We start from the raw sequence: 26,483 nt of genomic DNA on the forward strand, positions 1-26,483 counted from the left end.
CCCTTTGTGGGTCCTATTGTTAATCATTTCCTCCAGCATCTTCTATAATAATCCTAATCTTTTACCTCTCCATTGTGTCCAAAATTCATCATTGAACTACAAGTGATATTCTGATCGTACTAAGAATTTTAACTGTTTACAATGGACTTTAAGATAAGTTATAAATTTCCCCCCTCATTAAAATTTAGATCTTCCTGATTTCTGATTCTTCTAGTTACTTTAGCCATCTCAGCATAATCCATCAACTTGATCTGCCACTCTTCTCTGGTTGGGGCCTACCATCCTTTTGTCTGTCATGCTCTCCAGTCCACATGAACTTCAGATCTAGGACGTATTGGGAAAGGTGGCGAAATTAAGCCCTAAACCATCATGGTGTTTCAATAAACATCTCTAGAGGGTGCTGGCAGACTTGATAAGATCCACTCTGTGCAACCAGGAATAGGGGGCTTAAACAGCATGATGCTTACAGGGCACTAACCAAGTCCTCCTCTTTCTCACATGATCCGCTGCCACCACATATCCCTTGGGACAGATTATGCATTGAAGAACTGCTTTGGTCAATGCTTTGTTGCTTCGAGAAAACAAGAGTTCAAAACAGGAACATGGGAAGCTGCCTTATACAGTGGTACCTCGGGTTACAGATGCTTCAGGTTACGTGTTTTCGGGTTTCCTGGACAACTAGCTGGGAGCCACTGACACCCCCGGGCTGTGCACTCAAATTCCTTCAGCCAAATTGCCATCTTCATTATAGAACACAGGGAAGTGTTTCAAACTGAGTCAGACCATTGGTCTACCCAGCTCAACATTGCCTAAACTAAGTGGCAGCATCTCCTTGGGTTTTCAGACATGAAGTCTCTCCCAGCCTGATAATGCCAGGAATTGAACCCGGGAGCTTCTGCACGCAAAGCAGAGGCTCTGCCACCAAGCTCTAGCCCTTCCTCATGTGCATTGGAGCAGGATCAGCACCCAATCAACAAGAAGCAGATTTGCATGCAGAGAACCCCAGGCAACTTTGGTAGGGTTTAAGAATGGGGAGAAAAGCTACCCCGATGCGCCATTTGTCACAGCAAAGATCACTCCTCTGCAATGAACATCATGGCCTGGTTTCCCTTCCTTCTGGCCCTCACTTATTGCTCAGGTGATGAGAGACCCTTTCCTCATTTCTGTTGGATGCTAGACTTTCATTTCTCCTATCAACTTATCTGCAGGAAGATTTGTCATTGCATTGTCTTAGACTGGAGTTTGAGCCTTATTAGTTGATATGATGTGCAGTCTAATCAGTCAGTGTTCCTCTCTTAGGAAGAGTTGCATGTATGTGTTTACCAGATTATTTCCACATCTGTGTAACACCATGATTTTTTAAAATTTTTCTTCTTCTTTCAGGTTCTGTTGCCGAGTATGTACTTACACAACCCCCATCTGCCTCTGTGTCTTTGGGGCAAACTGTGGAACTCACTTGCTCAGGGGATAAGTTTGATAGGTACTATGTGCACTGGTACCAGCAGAGGCATGGCAGTGCCCCTCAACTGGTTATATATAAGGACAGCATAAGACCTGCCAATATTTCAGACCGCTTTTCTGGAGAGAGCTCTGGCGGCACGGCCACCTTAACCATCACTGATGTCCAACAGCAAGATGAGGCTGACTATTACTGCCAAGTCTGGGACGAAGATGCTAGCCAGCAAGCACAGTGGCCCCATCAAAGGAGGAAGTGAAGCAAAAACCTCCTGCTGTCAAAGAGAAATGTCTATGTTTGTTAGCTGAGTGCAACAGAAATACTGTCTCCACTCGCAGCTCCCGGTGACTTGCACTGAGTGGTATATTGCCTCTGATAACGGAGGTAGAATTTAGCTGTCATTTTTGTAGCCATTAAGAGCCTTATCGTCCCTAAGTCCTTCCACAGAGGGACTACATTTTTAAATATATCCTATTTCTTAAAATAAAAAAAGGAAACTCTGCTGAAAGTATAACAGCAGAAGGAGTAGGCCAGGTTAAAACTCTTTCCCGTAATATTTTAGCTTTCTTTTTTAAAGCACTATTTAAAAAATAATTATGGAGCAGCATTCAAAAATGGCACAGATACCTAACTGCAATCAAATGTGAAGGTAAAAATAAAGGTAAAGGACCCCCTGGATGGTTAAGTCCAGTCAAAGGCAACTATGGAGTGTGGTGCTCATCACGCTTTTCAGGCCACCATGACAGTTTGAAGTTTGGCGGTTTGAATCCATGTGATGGAGTGAGCTCCCATTTCACTGTCCCAGCTCCTGACAACCTAGCACTTAGAAAGCATACCAGTGCAAGTAGATAAGTAGGTATCACTGTGGCAGGAAGGTAAATGGCATTTCTGTGCCCTCTGGTTTCCGTCATGGTGTCCTGTTGCGCCAGAAGCAGTTTGTCCTGCTGGGCACATGACCCAGAAAGCTGTCTGTGGACAAAGGCTGGCTCCCTCAGCCTGAAAGCAAGAGTGAGTGCCACACCCCTAGTCGCCTTTGACTGGACTTATCTGTCCTGGGGTCCTTTACCTTTTTTAAAAAAATAACAATCTCTGGAGCCCTGGCCAATGGCAAGGGTGATTATTACTGTGCAACAACACATATGGCGACGCAGCCTGATGGGGAACTGAGACAGAAACCTGTATTTCTTTTCCCTAAGGCAAGAATAAATTTAGAATTGTGTTCACTTATGCAAACAAACCGTCAAAGTACAGGCACCTCCGCATTTGCACACGATCGGCCCATGCATGACTGCTGATGCACATGCTATTTTTGGCACTGCAAAGGGGCAGAACAGGGTGGAACAGGTGTTTGGCATGGCATGGCATGGCATGGGCATGGTGCCACACTTGTAGAATTCAGTGGGGAAATGTGCTGGTATTGCATACTCTTGAGTAAAGGTAAAGGTAAAGGTAAAGGTAAAGGTAAAGGTAAAGGTAAAGGTAAAGGTAAAGGTGTCGGGATATCAGGCCTTATCAGGAGAAACTGGCAACTCTCCCAGGCACCTGGCATGATTCCCTGTTGACCTCCCTGGCTGCATTCCCCAGCAGGCGCAGGCAAGGTCTCAATCGGCGATTCTTCTCAAACGTGAGAAGAACACACCCCTCTTTCCTGCCCCCCCCCCCCGGGCAGGGGAAAGAGATAGACAGAAACGTATTTACATGCCTTTATTTCTGTCTTTGCAGCATTACAAAAAACATGACTGCTCTCTTCAAACTCCAGCAGTGTAGAGACTAACACTTCCTGGATAGGAACAAACGGAAGAGCTCATTTTACACTCTGAGCTAATTCCGGTGCTTTGCACTGTGAGATTACTGTCCCTCTGTTTCCCACGGGCAGTCCCATCATGTTTACTTTTCAAGCTAGCACTTTGCAGCTGCATTGCATCCATATCGTAACCATTAGGTCCAGTCGTGACCGATTGTGGGGTTGCGGCGCTCATCTCGCTTTATTGGCCGAGGGAGCCGGCGTACAGCTTCTGGGTCATGTGGCCAGCATGACTAAGCCACTTCTGGCGAACCAGAGCAGCGCACGGAAACGCCGTTTACCTTCCTACTGGAGCGGTACCTATTTATCTACTTGCGCTTTGACGTGCAGGAGCAGGGACCGAGCAATGGGAGCTCACCCCGTCGCGGGGATTCGAACCGCCAACCTTCTGATCGGCAAGTCCTAGGCTCTGTGGTTTAACCCACAGCACCACCCGCGTCCCATTGACTCTTGAATACCTCCAAGGGAAAAAATACTGCCTGTACTAAGCGTTTGGTGGAGTCAAGAGCTTAAGAAGACACCTGTTGGATCAGGCCCAAGGCTCATCCTAGTACTGCATCCTGTTCGCACAACCGCCAACCAAATGTCTAGAGGAAGACCACAAGCAGTGATCAATATAACCTAAAGTGTCATGGAATTCTACGCAATATTGATCCAGAGCAGATTCCAATGTATAGTTAGCAGAGTAACAACTTAAACACATTGCAGGATTCCCCAAAAATAGACCAGAGGCAATTGTATTTCATCCAGCAGAGCTTTACTGCTACTGAAGGCAAATGAGCATCATTGTCACAAATCCAAATACATTCAGGACTGGTACTGTCCATAAGAAATCCAGTTGCAGCAGACTTAACTTGAACTTACAATAACTGTTACAGATAGGTAGCCGTGTTGGTCTGCCATAGTCAAAACAAAACAAATTCCTTCCAGTAGCACCTTAAAGACCAACTAAGTCAGTTCTTGGTATGAGCTTTCGTGTGCATGCACACATGAAAGCTCATATCTGAAGAAGTGTATCTGAAGAAGTGTGCATGCACATGAAAGCTCATACCAAGAACTGACTTAGTTGGTCTTTAAGGTGCTACTGGAAGGAATTTGTTTTGTTTTTACAATAACTGATAACACATTTTTGTCTACTTGAAGAAGCCATGGTCCGATCTGAAAAATACAAATATTTAGGATACAAAACTGTAAAAATAAAGAAAAATTAAGTTTGCAAAACAATAATTACCATGTAGTTAGGGTAGATCAACGTGTCAGTGTCCACTTATCCCCAGTGTAAATATGACATATCAGCAAAGGTCGGAAATTGAAAGGTAGCCATAGCATGTACACGAAAATCGATTTCAGATTTGAAATCAGCATTGAAAGAACATATAAGAACAGTTGAAAAATCTCATGCAAAAGAAAATGGAAAAAAAAATTGTTCCCCAGTACACTGTGTATCCCAAGGGAATACATTTTTTTGCATACCTCCAACTGTACATAGATATACATGTCATTTTCAATGCTATACATGTCACATTCAATGCTATATGTCACTTACACTAATACTCATATTGTACTACTTTGGCTATGTGTTTAATAAAATATTGAATTCTTGCATTGTGAAAAACATGAATTGCAAAAAAAAACTAGAGCTTACAGAACAAAACCAACTTCAGATATGAAATCAGCACGTTGACTTTAGGTTAGAACAACTGCAGGTGTCAATGCAACAAAAATTTTGATCCCCAGTGTAATAAGTCTAAACTTTAACACCAAGCATACTATGTACAGAACACCATACCAGAAGGAAAAAGAGATAGAAAGACAAAGTGAAACCCAGGCTCCTTCTGGCTTTATTTTTATAGTCAGCATAACCTTGACAGAAGAGATAACAGGACCAGTTTAAGCCAGCTGTACTCAGCTTCTCTGAAGGAATAAGCCAAACACGACGGACCTTCTGCTTGTTTCTTTCACACAGAGAAGCCTCCAGAACCCTCTTGAATTCATTAGTATGGGAAAGATCTCTACACATCAGATCAATACTTTATGCACTAAGAAATGCAAACTGGTGGTGGGAGCGTACATCAGAGTCTGTCTCAGAATCAAGTTCAGAGACTTTGTTGCAGCTTTAATACCTGTGTAGAAGAGCTTAACATGCAATAGCTTCATGTTGCTGCAAGTGACAGGCCCTGCTGCAAATGCATCTGACCTCTGCTAGTGGTGATATTGCTTCCTTTCTCTATCCCTGCTTTTATTTGGAGGCGGATGCCTGGAAAGGCTTTTCAGATGTTTGCATCTCTTTGGTTGTGCTGCCATCTTCAGGCTTCTTGGAAGCAGGAAGGAGTATCCGGTAGCAAACTACTGGTGAGCTGAAAATCTAAGTGCATCCTGCAATTTCGCTCTGATACACAAGATGGAGGTGTGAACTAAGAGATAAATTAATTTGGGTCAGCTTCTCTGCTTCACTTAAGAATTCTGGAGAGTTTCATTGAAGCTACATAAGCACTATACATTTAAAGCAGAACTACACTTCACAGCTATCATGGCTTCCCCCATACACGTAATCCTGGGAAATGTAGCATGTTCAGGGTTAAAGAGTTGTTAGGAGACCTGTATCCCCCTCACAAAACTACAGTTCCCAGTGTTAAAACATTCCGGGAATTGTAGTGGAGACCCCTGATTTGCACTTCTCACTGTATACAAATAAGAACATGCTTAATCCTTCTGGTTTTCCACTTCTCTGAACTTTGTGATACAATTATTGACTCAAAAATGTACCGAGAAGTTTGTGTGTGTGATAAAAGGAGTGCATACATGTGTTATTTTGTGGGAGATGTGTTTTAAAATAAGAGCAATAGGAAGAAGCTTTGCTCCCTCATTCATAACACTCAGGGTCAGTCATTCTCTCAAAATACAGTAGTATCTCCGGTTGCGAAAGGGATCCGTTCTGGAGGTCCAGCCGCATCCCAAGGAATTCCCAGCTGGAGAACCACTTCTGTGCATGCACATGGTATAAAAAGGTAAAGGGACCCTTGACCATTAGGTCCAGTCGTGGCCGACTCTGGGGTTGCGGCGCTCATCTCGCTTTATTGGCCAAAGGAGCCAGCGTACAGGTCATGTGGCCAGCATGACTAAGCCGCTTCTCGCAAACCAGAGCAGCGCACAGAAACGCTGTTTACCTTCCCGCCGGAGCAGTACCTATTTATCTACTTGCACAGGCGTGCTTTCGAACTGCTAGGTTGGCAGGAGCAGGGACCGAGCAACGGGAGCTCACCCCATCACGGGGATTCGAACCGCCGACCTTCTGATCGGCAAGTCCTAGGCTCTGTGGTTTAACCCACAGCGCCACCCGCGTCCCACTGCGCATGGTATAGTTTTTGTCAAAGATGCAGGGATTTCTGATATGTAAAATGAACCAGGAAAAGAGAAGAAGGGAAGTCATTGATATTTTAAGGGTGTAAAAATGAGTATTTTAAATTGTAAAATAGAAATTTAATAAAAAATGATATACAAAGGAGAGAGAGAGAGAGAGAGAGAGAGAGTGTTTCATGCTCTGCCAATGGAACTTTCCCAGTTTCCCAACAGCTCTGCTGTTGCAGAACAACTGGTAGTCACAGCTGATTATTCTTTCTGGCAGACATTACTAGGGATCCAAGCCCCTGTAGCTGCTCATTCTCTGGCTGATGGATGGAGTCAAGCTGGTCTTCTCCTGATTGTAATATTCTTCCTGGAAAGCCTTGGGCTTCTGGCTGGTGGATGGGGCCGGTGTGTGCCTCCCTGCAGTCTTGCAATCCCAGAAGTACTGGGTTTCAGGCAAGGGGTCTCTCCCTGCCCCACCTGGAGATGGTGGGGGTTGGACATGGGATCTTTTCTTACAGCCTCTGGGAACAAAGGGGGAAAAAGAGCAAAAGAGCAGAAGTAGTGATGCCGTGGAAGACGTGATCGAGAGCAGGAAGAATGAAGAAACAAACGGATAAAATAAACATCCCTCACAGGATATTTATAGGATACAGAACTCCTTTTGCAGAAACAAGATTTATTAAATGTGTTAATACGAATGGAAGTCAAAAACTCTGTAGCTGTTGATAGGGGATTAAGAACAAGCTTGAATTAATTAAGACTTCAGAAGCAGGATGAAATAAAAACATTCCACTTTGAAATCCAGCACACGGGAGGCCATACAAAATGTATAATTGGCTTTATAATTGGTATACAGTAGTACCTCGGGTTACAGATGCTTCAGGTTACAGACTCCACTAACCCAGAAATAGTACCTCGGGTTAAGAACTTTGCTTCAGGTTGTGAACAGAAATCGTGCTCCGACGGCACGGTTGCAGCGGGAGGCCCCATTAGCTAAAGTGGTACCTCAGGTTAAGAACAGTTTCAGGTTAAGAACGGACCTCCGGAGTGAATTAAGTTCTTAACCCGAGGTATCACTGTATATTTGAATGTGAATTGTAATTTGAGACTGACACAATGTGGCTTTTATTGGATATTAGTAATTGAAAATTTATTTATTAAAAGAACTTGCGATCTTCTCCATGCAAAGCCGATGTTCTACCACTGAACTGTAGGACCCACATTGAACAGAAAGGGTTATTGACTTCCAATTATTTAGTAGGGATGGGTGGGTGGGTGTACACATCAATGGCGTAGCGTGGGGGTGCAGGGGAGGCTGACCGCACCGGGCACTACATCTGGGGGTTAGGGGCGCAAATCCATGGGTTGGGGGTGCAAATTACTTGCCTTGCCCCGGGTGCTGACAACCCACGCTACGCCACTGGTACACATATATACATTTCCCCTCAAATATGCATTTCCCCACACATTTTCACCTACAATATGCATTTTCACATGCCTTCTTGTGCTTAATTTTTCGCACAGGGACTACGTCACAAAATTCAGAGAAGTATGAAAATCTAAAGGATAACTGCGTTCTTCTGTGCATATTAGTCCAGGAAGTGTGAATCGGGCTGGGTCACTTTAAAAATGCAGACTGAGTCAGTGGCGTTGCGTGGGTTATCAGCACCCGGGGCAAGGCAAGTAATTTGCGCCCCCTAACCCGTGGATTTGCGCCCCCAAACCCATGGATTTGCGCCCCCTAACCCTAACCCCCAGATGTTGCACCTGGTGCGGCCGGGCCCCCCTGCACGCCTCACGCTACGCCACTGGACTGAGTTAAAACCTCGAAGGTACTTAGTAGAACTCTGTGAACATCTGCTGCAGGTGTCCAGGCCCCAGCAGCTTCGTCTAATAGCTACCCACAATCACCTCTCAACCCTTTCTAACCACCAACTGAACGCATTGACAGATGTTTCAGTGTTTCTGTGAATGGGCCAGGGGCCGGCCAATGGCTTTCAGTTCATTTGCACAGAGGATGCAAAGTCAGACCCTAGGAACCCTCCTGTACCAGGAACATGTGCTCTGCTATTTTCAGAAAATGCCAGTTGAGTACAAGCCACGGGCCGCTGCTGAAGCATTACCGATCTCCTCCTCTGGAAGGAAGTGCTTATCAGATGTACTGCTCCTGACAATGGGTGCTGTGTGCTTATGTAGACTTGTGCATGTTGAGGATACGTACCTTTCCTGGAGTCTTTTGAGGTTTTGGGTTGTTGTTTTTTTAGATTTCTGGACCTTCTGGATGGGCAGAAAATAGAGTTAATTTGGCCACATATTGAAATCCAGTTTGATCAACGGGTTGTCTTGTGAGTATTTAAAGGGTGGCGTTAAAGGCCACAGGATATCCACAGAGATTAACCTGCAGATTTCTCAAACCATGCTTTTCAGTTAAGCCACATGCGATGTTCTGGAAATATAAGCAGATGTGGAAAGTGGAACCTGGAAAAAAAATGTTGCAGTTTGGAGTACTTCTGTTCAAGATACACTATTTGCCTATTACCCAGTTTCCAAAGTGTAGGGGAACCGATTTTCCATTTTCCAGTATTTATTGGCTACTGAGCGCTACAATTTCACTGGGCTATTTTGGAAGTTATTTGGTCTTTTGGTCCTTTTTCACCTCGTTTCATTTATTCATTTTTACCTCGAAAAACCTTGGAGTTCTCCTAAGCTTCTCCGTTGTGGATGGAGCCATTCTGGCTATAAAAGGGAAATCACTCAACGAATTAAGGTTCCTGATATTAACCGGATTACACAGAAGTAATGCTCTGCTCTGGAAACAGCGATCTTCAACCTCATAAGAGGTTTGCATTTCATCGGCTGCTCAGCATTTCGGAATCTTTCTGCAATTGCCTGCTTTGTATTGCACATGCAAGAATGGATTTCATGGAGAAATTGGTGATTTCTACAGATTCCTCTCGTTCTTCCTTAATTGCGGGATGCTACAACCACATCAGTTCTCGTTTGGAAGTGAACTCTTCAGAATTATCGGCAGGGAGTGGGGAGAAAAGATTTTTTCCTGAAAGCACCCTAAATCTCCTGACTTAAATCTCAGAGGCAGAGGAGGTACACACTGGAACTGTGATTCAGGTAAGCATGACTGTAGAGTCCTCATACGCTTATAGCTTCTCCTCGATTATTGTCCCACAGATGAGGAAAAAACCTACAGAATTAGTCAACGATTATTGCTTAAATCCTTGAGGAAGGGCAGTAGCTCAGCGAAAAAGCATTTGCCTTGGCATGCAGAAAGTCCCAGGTTCTGTATATATAAATTTCATTAAATTTTCTGTTTTACAATTTAAAGTACTTAAAGTACTTTTACATCCTTAAGTAATCAATGACTTCCCTTCTTCTCTTTCCATGGTTCATTTTACATATCATAAATCCCTGCATCTTTGACAAAAACTATACCATTCAGTATTCCATTATTACATCCATCATAACTTATTTGATTTTATCTTAATGCTGCCATTTTCAAGTGTATACAGTTTCACCCCATATATTCAATAAACATTTCCCAATCTTCTCTAAACATATGTTCTCCTTGTTCTCTTATTCCATATGTTAAGTCTGCGAGCTGCGCATATTCTGTCAACTTAAGTTGCCATTCTTCTTTGGTTGGGACCTCGCTCGTTTTCCATTTTGGGGCTAACAAAACACCATAGTAGCATGCATAAATAACCTTTTCTGACACCTGGGAATTTCAGTCAGAACAGATTCAGATTCAGTCCCCAGCATCTCTACATGGGGTTGACATTATCACACTAGACGGACCGTGGTCTGACTCAGAATTAGTAATCTTGCTGTGTTCCTAATGACAAGTCAACAGTTTTTAAGGAATTGAAGGAGATGTGAGAGCATCTCTCTCCTATGGAATCTGATGGCACAGATTTGCACTTTGGAGTGTGTTCCTTGTGTTTGGTGAAGTTGGGTTATTTTGGGGGGTAAACTTCAAGCCAGATATAACAACACATCTGTATTGCGTGGACAGGCGGAGTCCCCAGATCCCGAGTGGTCCCCCCCCCCCCCGTCATGTGGAATAACGACTCTAGACAACGTGCTATGGGATTAAATTGGCCACAACTTTATTAAATTTCAAATGTGGGTAGACCTTGGCTCAGGCATTGGGCGTTCTCCCTCCCCAGTCCCCAGCCGGAGACCTAGGGAGCATCAGGGTTATCCAGTGTGGGGGGGGGGATGGGCCGGCTCTGGAGAACATATGTTCAAGCAGAGATAGCCGTCCCCGTTACGCCGCCACAGGGGAGAGCAATGACGACTTTGCGGCGTACGGTCAAAGCCTCCCTTCAGAAACCCCTTTAATGGGGAACCCTGGTATCGCCGCCGCAAAGAGGAAGATGGACTAAAGGATTCCGCCCAAGGCCTGATACCGCCAAAGTTGTGACGTTTTGCTACGGGAAAGGCGAAACCTGCCAATGCAGGGAAATTCCTTTCCAGCCCTTTAACAGCGACCTTATCGTAGCAGCGCCCGCATACCTGTGGAGAAAGGTTAACCTGCAAAACCTATGAAGAAAAGTTAACCTACAAAAGAAGACATTAACTGAGGGTGGGTAGGGTGGGAGAAGCTCTGGAGCCAAGTGAGGATTCCCAGGTAAGATCCACCCTCTATTGTGTGGGCAGGTAATCCCTCCCCCTACCTGGCCTGGTTTCCCTGGCAACACTTCCCCCAGGTGGGATTGGACAACTCACTGGGGTAGGCGGGGACCTCCAGGTATCCCACCTGAGGGAAGGCAAAGCCTATGCTGATGGGGCCACTCCAGATCCAGGGCTGCACGCGTCCACGCAAAGGGCGCCCCCCGTTTTAAGCGGGGAGCGGTCATTGCACTGTTGCAGGTCACATATAAATTCAGACCAGATGGGAGAGATGGTGCTGTCTACAGAATGGGTGCATGTGTTGTGTAGAATTCTCCAGGGACCCAGGAATCACTTGAGAAGGGGTTCACGGCTTTATTAAAACAACTTTAGTAGAAATTAGTCTATAGAGGGGAAGTCTACACTAATCTGTCATGGATGCCTATAGGAATCCAGCTTGTAGAAAAAGACGGATTAAAATTCATAATTTACTTAGGAGACCATTGTAAACAAATAAAAACATTAGCTGGACTTTAAAAACAACTTGTAAAGAAACGAAAGATGGATAATCTAAAGAGATGAAAACTGTGGGGAATGTAACGATATGCAGTTTTAGAAAAACTATTTTATGGACCCATGTAGGGGATGGGGGGGAGTCACAAGATTCAGAGAATCTCATGTATGGATATTTTAAAAGTTTTTTCTTTTCATTATTTTAAATTTGTGCTTGTAAAAACCAACAAAAAATATTTCAAAAGAAAAAGACGAATTAATAGGTCTCTATGAAAATGAGAGGCAGAAGTGTTCTAGATTCTGGGTGGTATAGGGTAGACTTCTGAATATGACAGAATATATTGCCCCAAAATAAATGTACAGTCTTCAGTTAACTCTCTGCATACACAGACACACACACACACCTGTGAGCACTGTAGTACGCTGAGCCTTGAAATCAATCTGAGCAGAAAGGGGAAGAAACTCAGTGGTAGAATGAGATAGAGAAGAACTGATTATTTTAAGTGGGTAATTTTGCTTGCACTGTGTCATGGGCTCAGTTTTGACAAAGGCCCAATTAGATATATTTTTTAATCACCAAAAAATGTGGGCGAAGGAAGTGAATTAATATTTTACTGCCGGCGAGTACAGTGGTACCTCGGGTTACAGACACTTCAGGTTACATACGCTTCAGGTTACAGATTCCGCTAACCCAGAAATAGTACCTCAGGTTAAGAACTTTGCCTCAGGACTGCACTTCAGGCGGCGCATCTCCCTAAGCATCCACTCAGTGCAAATGTGCACCTTTATGTCCACAAGTAAGTTGCCTTGGACATATGTAGAGCTATCCAGTCCTGATGGATCTGCACAGGAGGGGAATCTCAGGATCTGCCCTCTTGTAACTTGCAGCTACACTTGGATCCTTTGCAAGGAGGTTATGGAGGAAGACATTAATTCCTCGTACTCGTGTGAACTATCTCATTCGCTGTTCCCAGAACAATATGGGAAGACAATTTCAGCTTTCCGTCAAAATCAACCCTTCTGTGAATTTTGCAATGCAGCACTGAAACCAACAATGTGCAGGAAAAAATTGCGTTTGCTAAGGCGAACTATGCATAAAAGTGCATGTGCGAATGAAAATAGCACACGGAAAAGCACTGTTTTGAGGGAGACTGCTTGCAAAAAGAATCTGTATACTGAGAGAAATCACCACTACAATGCTGATGGATTTTCTTGAGGACTTCCTTTAAAAATAAAAATACCAAAATGTGGCAAACTGAATTTTTGATTAGAGGACTTCCTTTAAAAATAAAAATACCAAAATGTGGCAAACTGAATTTTTGATTAGAATAATGAAAAACTGGGAGAAACTGAAATTGACAGATTCATCCATCGCTATTTGCACGGCAGTCTGCATGGGACAGCTGTTCACACCCTTTTCAGCAGGGCTCCCGACCACATTGCAGAATATATATTTTTTCCAGATCTAGGGCTCAGCGCTCTCTCTTTTTCAAATGGATTATTTTGCATCAGAATCCATCCAACATTTTTGCACTGAAAACTCACCTATGCCCCATCTTTCAAAGCCCTTTGCTGCATGCTGTTTGCATCAAATTCATCACTGACCAGGTACGCTATCCAGAAAAGAGGAAGCAAAGTTTTTTCTGGTGACAAAAAAACATTTTTGTAAGGCCATTAGTCACTGTGTGTATATCTTCGGCGGTGGAACCCAATTGAATATCCTAGGTAAGTCGCTTTAAAATGCCTATACAATTGTTTTCTGATCAGCTTTGTATTTAATTTCTGTCATTTTTCCTTCCAAACTTTGTCTTGGCTTAGCCAGGGCATCTCTTGCCCAGTACTTCAAATCAGCTTAGGAGAGGGTCAGGATTTGTCCTCTCTTGGGTCAACTAGATCAGATGAATTTGTAGAATGTTTCTCTGCTTATATGTGCCGATTAAAGTTGTAATCTAAGGCAACTTGGAGTAAGCCCATTTGACAAAGTGAGACTTCTGAATAAGTAAATGCTTTGCTGTCATGAAACCGTTGCTATCTGCCATTTTTAATAACATTACAACTTTCGATGAGAGTTTTTTGGGTCGTCAATTAATAGGTTCAACTTTTCCCATTGTGGGAAAAGAATACGCAGGTAAGGTTATGGCAAAGTTAAAAAGCAAATTTTCTCATTTGTCACACTGTTTTGTTTTGTTTTAAAAATATCAGGAAGACCACGGTGACAAAGCAAAATTGCCTTTTCAATTTAAGACTGCTCTACCTTTTTTAGAATAATATCCGTAGCAACAAGTAATATTTAAAACTAATTCAAGATGAGGTTGTATTAGAAATGATATTATTTTTCCCCTTTGTAGTCATTGCTGAATTTAAAAAATATTAGGTGTCAGAGATTGAAATAATAGGATAAGTAATAATGCAATTACTTACCTGGGAGTAATAGTGGTTGAACTTGGTGAGTTTACATCTGAATCAGCTTGCCCTGGACATTAAATCTTTTCATGGTGCAGGGGTAGAAAGATGATTTGCAGGTACGTCTTCATGCAGAAACAGGTTTTACAAAAAGCATGATGCATTTGGTTGAATTGAAAAAGTTAGGTAAAATATTATTTTGTAAGTTGCTAGAATTTTCCACTCTGCTTGCCAATGTATTCATCTCTATTCTGAATGCAAGAAGCTAACTTCGAACCCAATTCCCTCAGAAACAAGTCTAACAAAAAGAAAGCAGAATATACCAGTGGCGTAGCGTGGGGGGTGCAGGGGGGGCCGGCCGCACCGGGCGCAACTTCTGGGGTTACGGCAAATCCACGGGTTAGGGGGCGCAAATCCACGGGTTAGGGGGCGCAAATCACTTGCCTTGCCCCGGGTGCTGACAACCCACGCTACGCCACTGGAATATACTCTGTATCCTAAATACATTTTCTTGAAAATATGTCCCAGTGAAGTCAATGGATCTCTTTTCCAAAGTAACAGAGTTGCAGTTTGTGTTGGGTCCATGGCTTGCCACTTCCGAAAAGATTTTAGACAGCTGCGTTGGTCCATTAGGACAGGAAAAAAACACCAAACCATTTGTAGTATAATAACCTTATTGGGGACTAACTAAAAAGTCACAATAGCTGGCCAACCGTTCAGGTTCATCAACCTTCCTCTGTCAAGCTAGAGGGTGTTTAGCAAAAAGAGAGTGGAAAAGAATTAAAAATGGGTGGTGCAGAAAAGAAAAGGATATTGCAAAAACCTCACTGGGTAACAGTCAGCTAAGTTTTACTTAGCATAGACCCACAGAAACTAATAGACCTATTTAATCTCAATGCATCTGCACTGAGTAAGTATCTTCAACTAAAGATATTCAACTTTAGTTGAATATCATCCAGTGGGTAGTATTCAACTAAGTTCTACTAAAGAGTAGACTCATTGAAATTAATGGACTTAAGTTACCCATGGGCACTAATTTTGATGGGTCTATGACTAACATAAGCTATAACCCTGACTTCTTAAGGCAAGTAGGATCTGTAACAAAACGTTGCACTCTGTTGCCTTGTTCAGGATACTCCATTCCCTCCCTCTCTTGACAGTTTTCTGTTTGTTTTCCCCTCTCAGAGAGTCAATCTGCGGTCCATGAATGCACAGCATGCTCACTCTTCATTGAGCTGTTTGGGTTGTTGTCTCCAAGATTTTTCAATACTTTAGCAAAACACGGCAAGGTTCAGGGTTCCTCTAATTCTGTTGATACTTCCCTTTTCCGCAAGGACTAGTGCAATTTAGGCTATGTAAGAACCCATTCATGGGAAATGCTATTAGTACATAATATTTAGTGCTATGGATGAATTCAGAGATGCTTTTTCATTGCTTTTGGTCCTAGTTGGTCCTAGTAAAGATATTGCACTTCCATCAATTTCCAGTCTTTCAGAGGGCATCACTGATGAGAAGGAGGCAGCCCTGCCATGAGGGAATGGATTGGGGTGGAGTGATGGTTAGGCAGTATAAATCCCACCAAAATCCCATTAGTTCTAAGGGGAAAGTATGCTAGTTAACTTCAAATAAGATACATGTTGATCGCTTTGTGTGTGTACTGGGGGGAAAGGGTGATACGGATTGGCCAACAAAATGTTTTAACGTGAAGCTAGATTTCACGTAGTCTTAAAAAAATGAATTGATCACCAAAGTGTGTGTGTTTGTTTATCTAGATCATGGGTAGGCAAACTAAGGCCCAGGGGCCAGATCTGGCCCAATCGCCTTCTAAATCTGGCCCACGGATGGTCCGGGAATCAGCATGTTTTTACATGAGTAGAATGTGTCCTTTTATTTAAAATGCATCTCTGGGTTATTTGTGGGGAATAGGAATTTGTTCATTTTTTCCCTTCAAAATATAGTCCGGCCCCCCACAAGGTCTGAGGGACAGTGCTGAAAAAGTTTGCTGATCCCTAATCTAGATGGAGGGGACGCAGGTGGCGCTGTGGGTTAAAGCCTCAGTGCCTAGGACTTGCCGATCGAAAGGTCGGCGGTTCGAATCCCTGCGGCGAGGTGCGCTCCCGCTGCTCGGTCCCAGCGCCTGCCAACCTAGCAGTTCGAAAGCACCTCCGGGTGCAAGTAGATAAATAGGGACCGCTTACCAGCGGGAAGGTAAACAGCGTTTCCGTGTGCGGCTCTGGCTCGCCAGAGCAGCGATGTCACGCTGGCCACGTGACCCGGAAGTGTCTCCGGACAGCGCTGGCCCCTGGCCTCTTAAGTGAGATGGGCGCACAACCCCAGAGTCTGTCAAGACTGGCCCGTACGGGCAGGGGTACCTTTACCTTTACCTTTAATCTAGATGGATGGATTAATAGATAGATGGGTGGGTGGATAGAAAGATACAGACAGGCAATCTCCTTCCATTGCTAATGTTCAAGTAAAATTCAACTACCCATCCAGTTGTCCTCTCTATGGGGAATGGGCTGTACCATCTTGTTCTTTGCCTCGGGCAGCAAAATACTTTCGGCCAACCTGGCTAGAGCTACCCAGGACCTGTGTTAGTCTTTAGGGCACCACAAGATGCTTTGTACTCTTTGCTATGACAGATGAACAGGCCTTTCCCTCTGGAAGATATTAATGTAGTTACATGGTTATCATGCATTGTTAAAAGGTAAAGGTAAAGGTACCCCTGCCCGTACGGGCCAGTCTTGACAGACTCTGGGGTTGTGCGCCCATCTCACTTAAGAGGCCAGGGGCCAGCGCTGTCCAGAGACACTTCCGGGTCACGTGGCCAGCGTGACAAAGCTGCATCTGGCGAGCCAGAGCCGCACATGGAAACGCCGTTTACCTTCCCGCTGGTAAGCAGTCCCTATTTATCTACTTGCACCCGGAGGTGCTTTCGAACTGCTAGGTTGGCAGGCGCTGGGACCGAGCAGCGGGAGCGCACCCCGCCGCAGGGATTCGAACCGCCGACCTTTTGATCGGGAAGTCCTAGGCGCTGAGGCTTTAACCCACAGCGCCACCTGCGTCCCAAGGATCATGCATTGTTAGTCCTACTCAAAGTTAACTCACTGAAATTAATGGGCATGAATAATTTCAAACTATTAATTCCAATGTGTTTATTATGAGTAAACATTAGGCAGATACAGCCTTTTCCCTTTTTTTCCTTTTGGGGTCTATTAGCTACAATACAGTGGTACCTCAGGTTAAGAATTTAATTCGTTCTGGAGGTCTGTTCTTAACCTGAAACAACACTTTAGCTAAGGGGGCCTCCTGCTGCCGCCATGCTGCCAGAGCACGATTTCTGTTCTCACCCTGAAGCAAAGTTCTTAACCTGAGGTAATATTTCTGGGTTAGCAGAGTCTGTAACCTGAAACATATGTAAACTAAAGCATATGTAACCCGAGGTACCACTGTAAATTGATTGGAATACAGTGGTACCTCGGGTTACATACACTTCAGGTTACAGACATTGCTAACCCAGAAATATTACCTCGGGTTAAGAACTGTGCATCAGGATGAGAACAGAAATCGTGCAGTGGCAGCGGGAGGCCCCATTAGCTAAAGTGGTGCCTCAGGTTAAGAACAGTTTCCGGTTAAGAACGGACCTCCAGAACGAATTAAGTTCTTAACCCGAGGTACCACTGTATTCCTCCTTGGTTCCCCCCTCCCCTTCTTCTTTTTAAGAAAATCCATGTACAAAGAAATCTAGCATTGCAGGGGGGAATATTTTGAACATACTTTTCTCCTTGACATGCCGGTCCATTCTGTCATGCTAGCCTCCTGCCAGCAGCCCCAAAGGCAACCTCCGTGAGGACTGGGTCAGTGCATTGCCCCAAGTTCAAAACCTGGTTATGTGCTGGTGGAGTATCACAGAACCATAGAAATGTAGGATGCAAGGGACCCTGTGTGTTATCTAGTCCAACCCTCTGCAATGCAGGAATCATAGTGAAGCAGGGAAGGGGGAACATTTGCGGAGAGGAGGTGTCAGAGGTTGCTGATCTATGAGGCTGCCACCCACAACCCAACCCATCCTCCTCCCATCGGCTACATGGGCAGCTTTGCTGTGAGCTGTTAGGAGACTCCCCTCCATTCTTATTGGTATATGTCCAAGTCCACGAAGCTTAGTAGGAACGCCATTGTGAGCCTTTTCCTAATTTCAAAAGCCTTCTGTGGGTGATAAGGCGAAACCTCTGGCAAGAAGGATCTGGCCCTCTTCTGGTGGAGGGGGAGGGGGAAGGAGGGAGAGAAGAGAGAGGTGTTGTGGAAAGTGTGAGAGAAAATGGATGATCCCCCCCCCACTTTGAACTTAAAAAAGAAATTACTGTTTTTATTTATTTTCATGGTACAGAAGATTTTGAGAAAGCAATTGTTACTTTGGACTTTGTTCCAATCCACTATCAGCATATGGCCACAAGAGAATACCCTCGAAGGGCATATGGCCTCAAGATTTATTATTATTATTATTATTATTATTATTATTATTATTATTATTAGTGCTTTTTTTCTAAAACAAATGTTTAGGGGTACTCTCATTTTGACTGAAGAAAACCACCATTTTATAGTTCAAATTGGGAAAGATGAATACAGTAAATGGACAAAAGTTCAAAAATTCACAAAATATTTAGGGGTATGCATACCCCTGCACCCCCCCCCCCGAAAAAAGCATTGATTATGATTTATTATACTGTTTGTTTGTTTGTTTTTTGTTTGTTTGTTTGTTTATTCATACCACACCTTTTTTCCTGATAGGATTCAGGGTGGCTTGATTAATAATAATAATAATAATAGCAACAACAACAAGAAGAACAATAATATTAAAAAGAAAGTGTGATAGACAAAGGCTTTCATTCAGGATTGCAGAATCTGTGGGCTTCTCGGTGTTATTGGACTCCAACTAATGGGAGCTGGAGTCTAAGAATATCTAGCAAATGCAGAGGCAGTAAAGCGTTCCACTTCTTTTCAGGTGCCCATAACTATTTATCTGACTTAACCATCGCACTTGCTTCCTTCCACCCCCATTCCACTTTGGTCACTAGGCTCAACACTATAAACGCTCTAAGCAAAAATGGATCAGAGGTGTGGGCAAGGTTTTGTCTCTCTGTGAGTGGCATCTACCTCTGAGAAGATCAGAAACCTTAGGTGACATATCTGCTGTACATTTAAAAAGTCAGGCATTCTGGGAATATATAATAAATAATGACAATTAAACTGGGGGAAACGTTTTCTAGAAGTTGGCAGGGGGAATAAAACGTTTGGGACTAGAAGGCAGGCTACCAAAATGAAAAGGCATGGCTTCCAGAAAGCCACCAGATCCTTTCAAAAATTCCAGCACACAGAACTGCGGACTAGCAGTGGCGTAGCATGGGTTGTCAGCACCCGGGGCAAGGCAAGTAATTTGCGCCCCCTAACCCGTGGATTTTAGCAGGGGGCAGAGAGCTGCGAGTGCGAGCGCGCCCCCCCCAGATGTTGCACCCAGTGCTGCCGGCCCCCTCTGCACCCCCCACGCTACGCCACTGTGGGCTAGAATCATAAGGAATCATAAGGGGTCTTGTAGGCCACCTAGTTGAGCTTACAGCAAAATATCCACTTTCTAAAAATAGATGGGTCCAGAAGCCACCATTTAAATTTGCTTACAGTGACTCAGAGTAATGCTACATCAGGAGAATTATGGGAAATTTAAATAGCAGCTCCCAGTTTCTGACACCCCCACCACATGGAGAACAATAAATCCGGAAACATCTATATGATATATTTAATGGTAGTGCATTCTGAGAAGATATAATGCATAATAGTAGTTAAGTTGAGGAGAAGGCTTCACAAGCAACAGTATTACAAAGGGTCTTGAGGCTGGGGGAGAAGAAAAGCTTTTGGAGGAGATTGACATCAACAAGTCATGCCTTCCAGATAGTCAAATGTCCTTACAAAACATTTCAGAACACAACTTTGGGGAATAGAGATTAGTGCTTCCTTTATGAAATCAAGTAAATTATTATATGTGCCAAATATTTAATATTCCGCTGAGACACAACACTTAACCAGCTTTCCCCTTGACTTCCAGGTCAGCCAACAGTACCTCCAAGAGTGAACGCCTACCCACCATCCCCAGAAGAATTGAGGAGCTCAGACAATGCCACCGCGGTGTGTCTCATGGATGGCTTTTACCCAGGCACTATCCAAGTTACCTGGGAGGCTGATGGCACCCCCATCTCCTCTGGGGTGGAGACAACCACGCCCACCAAGCTGAATGACAAGTACGTGGCCAGCAGCTACCTCAACATGATAAAGTCCGACTGGGAGAGATATGAGACAGTCACCTGCAAAGTGACACATGAAGGGAAGACCGTTGAGAAGGTGGTGAGGAGATAGGGTTGTGCCTAAAGGCTGGATGGGTCTGATGAGTTCCTCGTGCCTCCAGCTGCTGAGAAGAAAGAGTCCTTTCATGTTCAAGGGGGCCAAGTTTATTCTCTGATTTCCTCTAATGCTACGTTGATCCACCCAGCCTGGTTTCCTTCCTATGTCATTCCCCTCCCCACACCTCCTCCCTTCCTCTTCTCCCTGGAATCTCCTTTGCTTATAATATTAGCAAATTAATAAAATATCATGCATTTCACCGGTGTGATTTCTTGACCCACTTCTTCATTCCATCTCCTTCAAGCAGGTTGTTTTCATGGTTTCCTGTCCTATTACAGAAGAGTGTTGTTACTCAGCCAAAATGCAGTGGTAAAAGCAGTGCGATTTCATGGGAAGGTAGGAAGCGGCCTTCTCCCAAGTCAGACCAAGTGGTCTATCTAGGTGGGCATTTTCTACACCAGTGGGATGTGGATTTCCTGAAGATCAGGCAGGGTTCTCTCTTAGTCCTACCTACCAATTTAGGTCCTGAGAAATGGAAAAGGTCAATTTCAGTTCAGGATGCATCCCAGATTCATTTCTGGTGGGTATTTCAAACATTCCCAAACATCACGTACAATCCGACATGTTCTTCCTTCCACTCAGTGGATCACTCATTGCATTCAGGATGTTTAATGAAGAGGTACTAGGCTCCCAATCCTACATGGAGATATCTGGGATTGAAACAAGGACACCCTGATGCAATACAGATGGACTACCATTGGGCTGTAGCCCTTTCCATCAGGCAATGCTGCATCTAAACAAATTCCAGTGCTGCAGGAGCAGTGCTACTTAAGGGCTCTATAGTATGATTAGATGCGATGAATTGACTCAAGTTGCTATTCACTTTAATGAACTAGCTGAACATGCCTCCATATAAATCCTTTGCCCAACGAAAATTCACTACTCCTCTCTTCCCATTGAGCTCCAGAGAAACAAAAGGGGGGGATTTAGGATTCATTTCAGGTGTTATTTCAAACATTCCCAAATATCACCTCTGGTCTTCCATGTGCTCCATGTCCCTTGTGGAGGGTGGTCTATTAGGGTTAATGCAGCACTGCTCCTAAACAACCTCCATGTGCCCTCAGGCAGAACCACCCAACCTTTCTCCCTTCCCACAAGCAGTCTGCCAATAGCTTTGCCCGTCGCTGACCCTCCCTACTTTTGGTCTCCCTGTCCCACCAGTTCCAAAGGGCACCAGCTGCAGCGAACAACACTAACTATAAGGAGACATGAGAATGTGTAGCTTCGTCTAAACCCATTCCCTCCCATTTTAGGACTATAACTCCCATCATATCTGAATGTTGGCCTTGCTAGCTTGGGCTGATGGGAGTTGTAGTCCAAGTCATGTGGAGGCCACCACATTGGGCAAAACTGCACTATTACAACTCCTCCCTGAAAGATCTCCTGGCACTCAGGGTGCACTAGGCTCCAGTGAATTAAAACCATGGGTTTGTTGAGAGAATAAGAGAAAACAATATAAAATGAACATTCTATATTTATTGGGAAGACTCTGTAGCTTGTGACTAACTGGTTTCCCCTGAGATGGTTTTGGACATTCCCTGGTCTTTGACCATGCTGGCTGGAGGTGATGAAATATGGAGTCCAACAGTATATGGAGGGCCTATAGGTCAACACCCTGATCTAAAATGACAAATATGGGGCTTGAATTCGTTCAACTACTCTATTAAATGCTTCTATCCAAATTGGAATGCCATACAATAACTGAGAAAGGACGTTGGCATTAAAATATATTTATTGCAGCAGAGACCATCTGGTTGCCTCTGAGGAAGAAAAAATGAAGAATCACAGATGTGGTACATTTTAGTTGGATTGTTATTCAACGCCCGTGTTTTTGTCAAGTTTAAATTTGGCTGGTAGAATATCCCTAGGTGTTCAAAAGATTTTACCTGGTCAATGGGGTGATTATCTAGTCCCCATTTAACAATTTGACAACTTTGAGAAATTATCATAATTTTAGATTTTTCATAATTAATTCCCAAGGAGTTGATCTGGCAGAAGGAAGAAAAAAACGAGTACAGAAGTCTTCTAAGGCTGATCTGAGTATGAGAAAGAATTGTAATATCATCTGTGTATAAAAGCAATCTTATTTTATGTTGGCCTAATGCCGGTGGATGTCCATTTACATCCTCAAAGTGATGAGCCAAATCATTTAAGAATAGGTTGAATAAGTGGGGTACATATGGAGGGCCTACAGGTCAGACCCCCTGATCTAAAATGACAAGTATGGGGCTGGATATTAGTAAAGTCCCAGTTTCTTCCTCCAGATTGTGGTCACCCTACATATACCATGAGTCAGTCCCACCCAATTTTCTACACAGTACTATCATGAGCTGGTCAGGAAATGAAACACCATAGCCCATCTTCTTCCCAGCCTATTTTAACTTGTGTGAGAGGCTATTTGGAAAGAGAGAGAACTGTCAAAGGTCTAAAAAGATGTCTATGGCTGCTTCAGAGGAGGATGAGTCTCAAAGCACTGTCTTCTCTTAACCATTTGGTATTCTATAAGAAACCTGCTTATTGACTCATGTTAATTCTCACCACCACTTTGGGTCCATCTCACCCTTTAATTTCAGAATGTCAGATGACTCCTGACCAGAGTTGTCAAGACTTGGAAGTGAAAAATTGGGGGGAAACCAGAAATATATTTACTGCTTATTCTACTGATTTTTTAAAAAAATAATGAAAAGAACGCTATAAAAATGGGAGGGAAACCTTTTTTTCATGGGTTTTTCCATAGCTCCACATCTATAGTGTTCTCCTGATGGATCAAACCGAATGCCCACCTAGTCTAGTCTCCTGTTTCCCACATTGGACAAGCAGATATGCTTCAGAGACAACAGTGGCAAATTCTGCTTTCATTGTTGGCAGACTTACACCTAAATTCAACTCATAAGAAAACAATATTGCCTCCCTATGAGGAATCATCCACATTTTACAGGATGGTTCCTTCAGAATCATCCATTCATTCTAGAATTTGTTCTTGGGGGAATGTCTTGCCATGCAACTTCAGATCAGAATTGATCTGAATTGGGTTGATGTCGATGTCAAAATCAATCCTCATTCCATCAGTTCTGTTCTGCATATTACCAGGGCTGGCACAGTCAGATAAATGCTGGGGGGCTGCACTGCTGGTGATAGCATCTTACAATCTCCAGAACAACATATGATCAGCGCCATATTTTACAGATTAATCCTCCTTCCCCAGGCACCAGCTGTTAGTTAGCTCTGAACATAAAGAGGCAAGGCTCAGACCAGAACCTAAATGGGAAAACACCAGTGAACCTTGTAAGATGCTACTTGGACTAATGCCAATCTTCCTACCCTGATGGACATTGCCACAAAAACTTCCTGAAAACTAGAAAGGAGTCTCTCCTTGTTGGTCAGGTGTTTTTGACTGTGCTCAGAACATCTCCCCTATGAAGGTGGGGCCATCACAATGAATGGAGCATGGTCTCACCAACTCTAGCCTGTTCTTAGCCAGCCCCCACCTGCCTGCCAGTTTAAAATGTGGCCTTGGCTGTCATTTCTCCCCCTTAGTCTCATTATTTTCCTTGTAGGACTTGCGGGGGGGGGGGTGAGGAAATCAGAACCGGTTGTCTCTTCCTCTGTCTGCTGTTGTCTCCAACTCCACCTGCTGATGGTGTCCCTGCCTTCTGCCTGATCAGCTCCAAGGGAGCGCCACAAAGGGCACATTTGGGACTTCTTAAATCATGAGCCAGAATTCTCTTGGCCAAAGCTGACTTCATTTCAAGTCGCAGTTTCTCTGGGGATTCCCTTCATCACATCACGGGGATTAGACTAGATGATGCTTCCAACTCTACAGTTGAGAACCCACTTGCAGGGACCAGGGAGCAAATGCCCAGTGCGTCTATGTTGCATCAGCCTAGGTTTCTGCCTGCGATGGACTGCAAGCCCATATATTTGTTGTTGTTTAGTCGTTTAGTCATGTCCGACTCTTCGTGACCCCATGGACCAGAGCACGCCAGGCACTCCTGTCTTCCACTGCCTCCTGCAGTTTAGTCAAACTCATGCTGGTAGCTTTGAGAACACTATCCAACCATCTCGTCCTCTGTTGTCCCCTTCTCCTTGTGCCCTCCATCTTTCCCAACATCAGGGTCTTTTCCAGGGAGTCTTCTCTTCTCATGAGGTGGCCAAAGTATTGGAGTCTCAGCTTCAGGATCTGTCCTTCCAGTGAGCACTCAGGGCTGATTTCCTTCAGAATGGAGAGGTTTGATCTTCGTGCAGTCCATGGGACTCTCAAGAGTCTCCTCCAGCACCATAATTCAAAAGCATCAATTCTTTGGCGATCAGCCTTCTCTATGGTCCAGCTCTCACTTTCATACATCACTACTGGGAAAACCATAGCTTTAACTATACGGACCTTTGTTGGCAAGGTGATGTCTCTGCTTTCTAAGATGCTGTCTAGGTTTGTCATTACTTTTCTCCCAAGAAGCAGGCGTCTTTGCTGTCAAAATGCACACCTACAATGCTTTAGACAGGCCCTTTTGCAGTATTATTTATTCATTCATTTATTTGCTTGTTTGTTGTTTGTTTTTATCGGATTTGTACTCTGGCCTTCCTCCCAAAGAAGCCCAGAATGGCAATGGCCATCAGGCCATGTACACCAGCTGTTTACTAGGTCTCAGTGCCAGCAAACGTGGTCCAGGCTAAGGAAGAGAAGTACGGTACTTGAGCATGGTTTCAACTTTGGAAAAGCAGCATACAAAGAAATTGAGGATGAGAACACGGACTGCTGAACCCCATGGATGCTGCCCCATGTATTTTGAATCTCTCTACCCTGGAAGCAGTGGCCACTCAAAAGAGTGGGATAAATCAGAAAGCAATGGGTTTGTGATAGCCGTCTTCTGAGAAGTCTTTTCAAAAGTCTACTCCTATTGGTTTCTATCTATGAAATCCATGGGGCTGACTACAAAATCCATGGTGCAGTGCCGTTCTGATCAAAACGCACTTGCATAAAACATTGTTATTGTTATCTATTAGATTTATATACCACTCTGTGATCCTGTCCTCTGGGGCGGCTAACACCCCAGAGGACAGGATCACACTTCAAAACGACCTTGACAGATTAGAGAACTGGGCCAAAACAAACAAGATGAATTTTAACAATGAGAAACGTAAAGTATTGCACTTGGGCACAAAAAAATGAGAGGCACAAATACAAGATGGGTGACACCTGGCTTGAGAGCAGTACATGTGAAAAGGATCTAGGAGTCTTGGTTGACCACAAACTTGACATGAGCCAACAGTGTGACGCGGCAGCTAAAAAAGCCAATGCAATTCTGGGCTGCATCAATAGGAGTATAGCATCTAGATCAAGGGAAGTAATAGTGCCACTGTATTCTGCTCTGGTCAGACCTCACCTGGAGTACTGTGTCCAGTTCTGGGCACCACAGTTCAAGAAAGACACTGAGAAACTGGAACGTGTCCAGAGGAGGGCAACCAAAATGGTCAAAGGCCTGGAAACGATGCCTTATGAGGAACGGCTAAGGGAGCTGGGCATGTTTAGCCTGGAGAAGAGGAGGTTAAGGGGTGATATGATAGCCATGATCAAATATATAAAAGGATGTCACATAGAGGAGGGAGAAAGGTTGTTTTCTGCTGCTCCAGAGAAGCGGACACGGAGCAATGGATCCAAACTACAAGAAAGAAGATTCCACCTAAACATTAGGAAGAACTTCCTGACAGTAAGAGCTGTTTGACAGTGGAATTTGCTGCCAAGGAGTGTGGTGGAGTCTCCTTCTTTGGAGGTCTTTAAGCAGAGGCTTGACAACCATATGTCAAGAGTGCTCTGATGGTGTTTCCTGCTTGGCAGGGGGTTGGACTCGATGGCCCTTGTGGTCTCTTCCAACTCTATGATTCTAT

General features: G+C 44.1%; 2 protein-coding genes and 1 gene segment (V, D, J or C); all 3 read left to right on the forward strand.

The window, feature by feature from the left end:
* Window positions 1–26,483, forward strand: part of LOC309330922 (immunoglobulin lambda-1 light chain-like) — a 110,061-nt gene that overhangs the window by 67,068 nt on the left and 16,510 nt on the right. The gene's annotated exons all lie outside the window — the stretch shown is intronic.
* The window catches only part of LOC309330920 (immunoglobulin lambda-1 light chain-like), a 117,275-nt gene that overhangs the window by 54,877 nt on the left and 35,915 nt on the right, over window positions 1–26,483 (forward strand). The window contains exons 1-2 of one of the 3 annotated variants that reach the window (XM_081842872.1): window positions 1,065–1,138; window positions 1,384–1,681. The exons of the other annotated variants lie outside the window; for them this stretch is intronic. Of the exons in view, the coding sequence (XP_081698998.1) occupies window positions 1,087–1,138; window positions 1,384–1,681 (350 nt within the window). The 5' untranslated portion in view covers window positions 1,065–1,086. Of the gene's footprint in view, window positions 1–1,064; window positions 1,139–1,383; window positions 1,682–26,483 lie in introns of those variants that run through there. 3 annotated transcript variants of the gene reach the window in all.
* LOC309330912 (immunoglobulin lambda-1 light chain-like) overlaps window positions 1–26,483 on the forward strand; it is a 34,828-nt gene that overhangs the window by 1,404 nt on the left and 6,941 nt on the right.

This window comes from Podarcis erhardii, assembly GCF_964252035.2.
Source record: "Podarcis erhardii genome assembly, chromosome: 15".
In the NCBI taxonomy this organism is placed as follows: domain Eukaryota; kingdom Metazoa; phylum Chordata; class Lepidosauria; order Squamata; family Lacertidae; genus Podarcis; species Podarcis erhardii.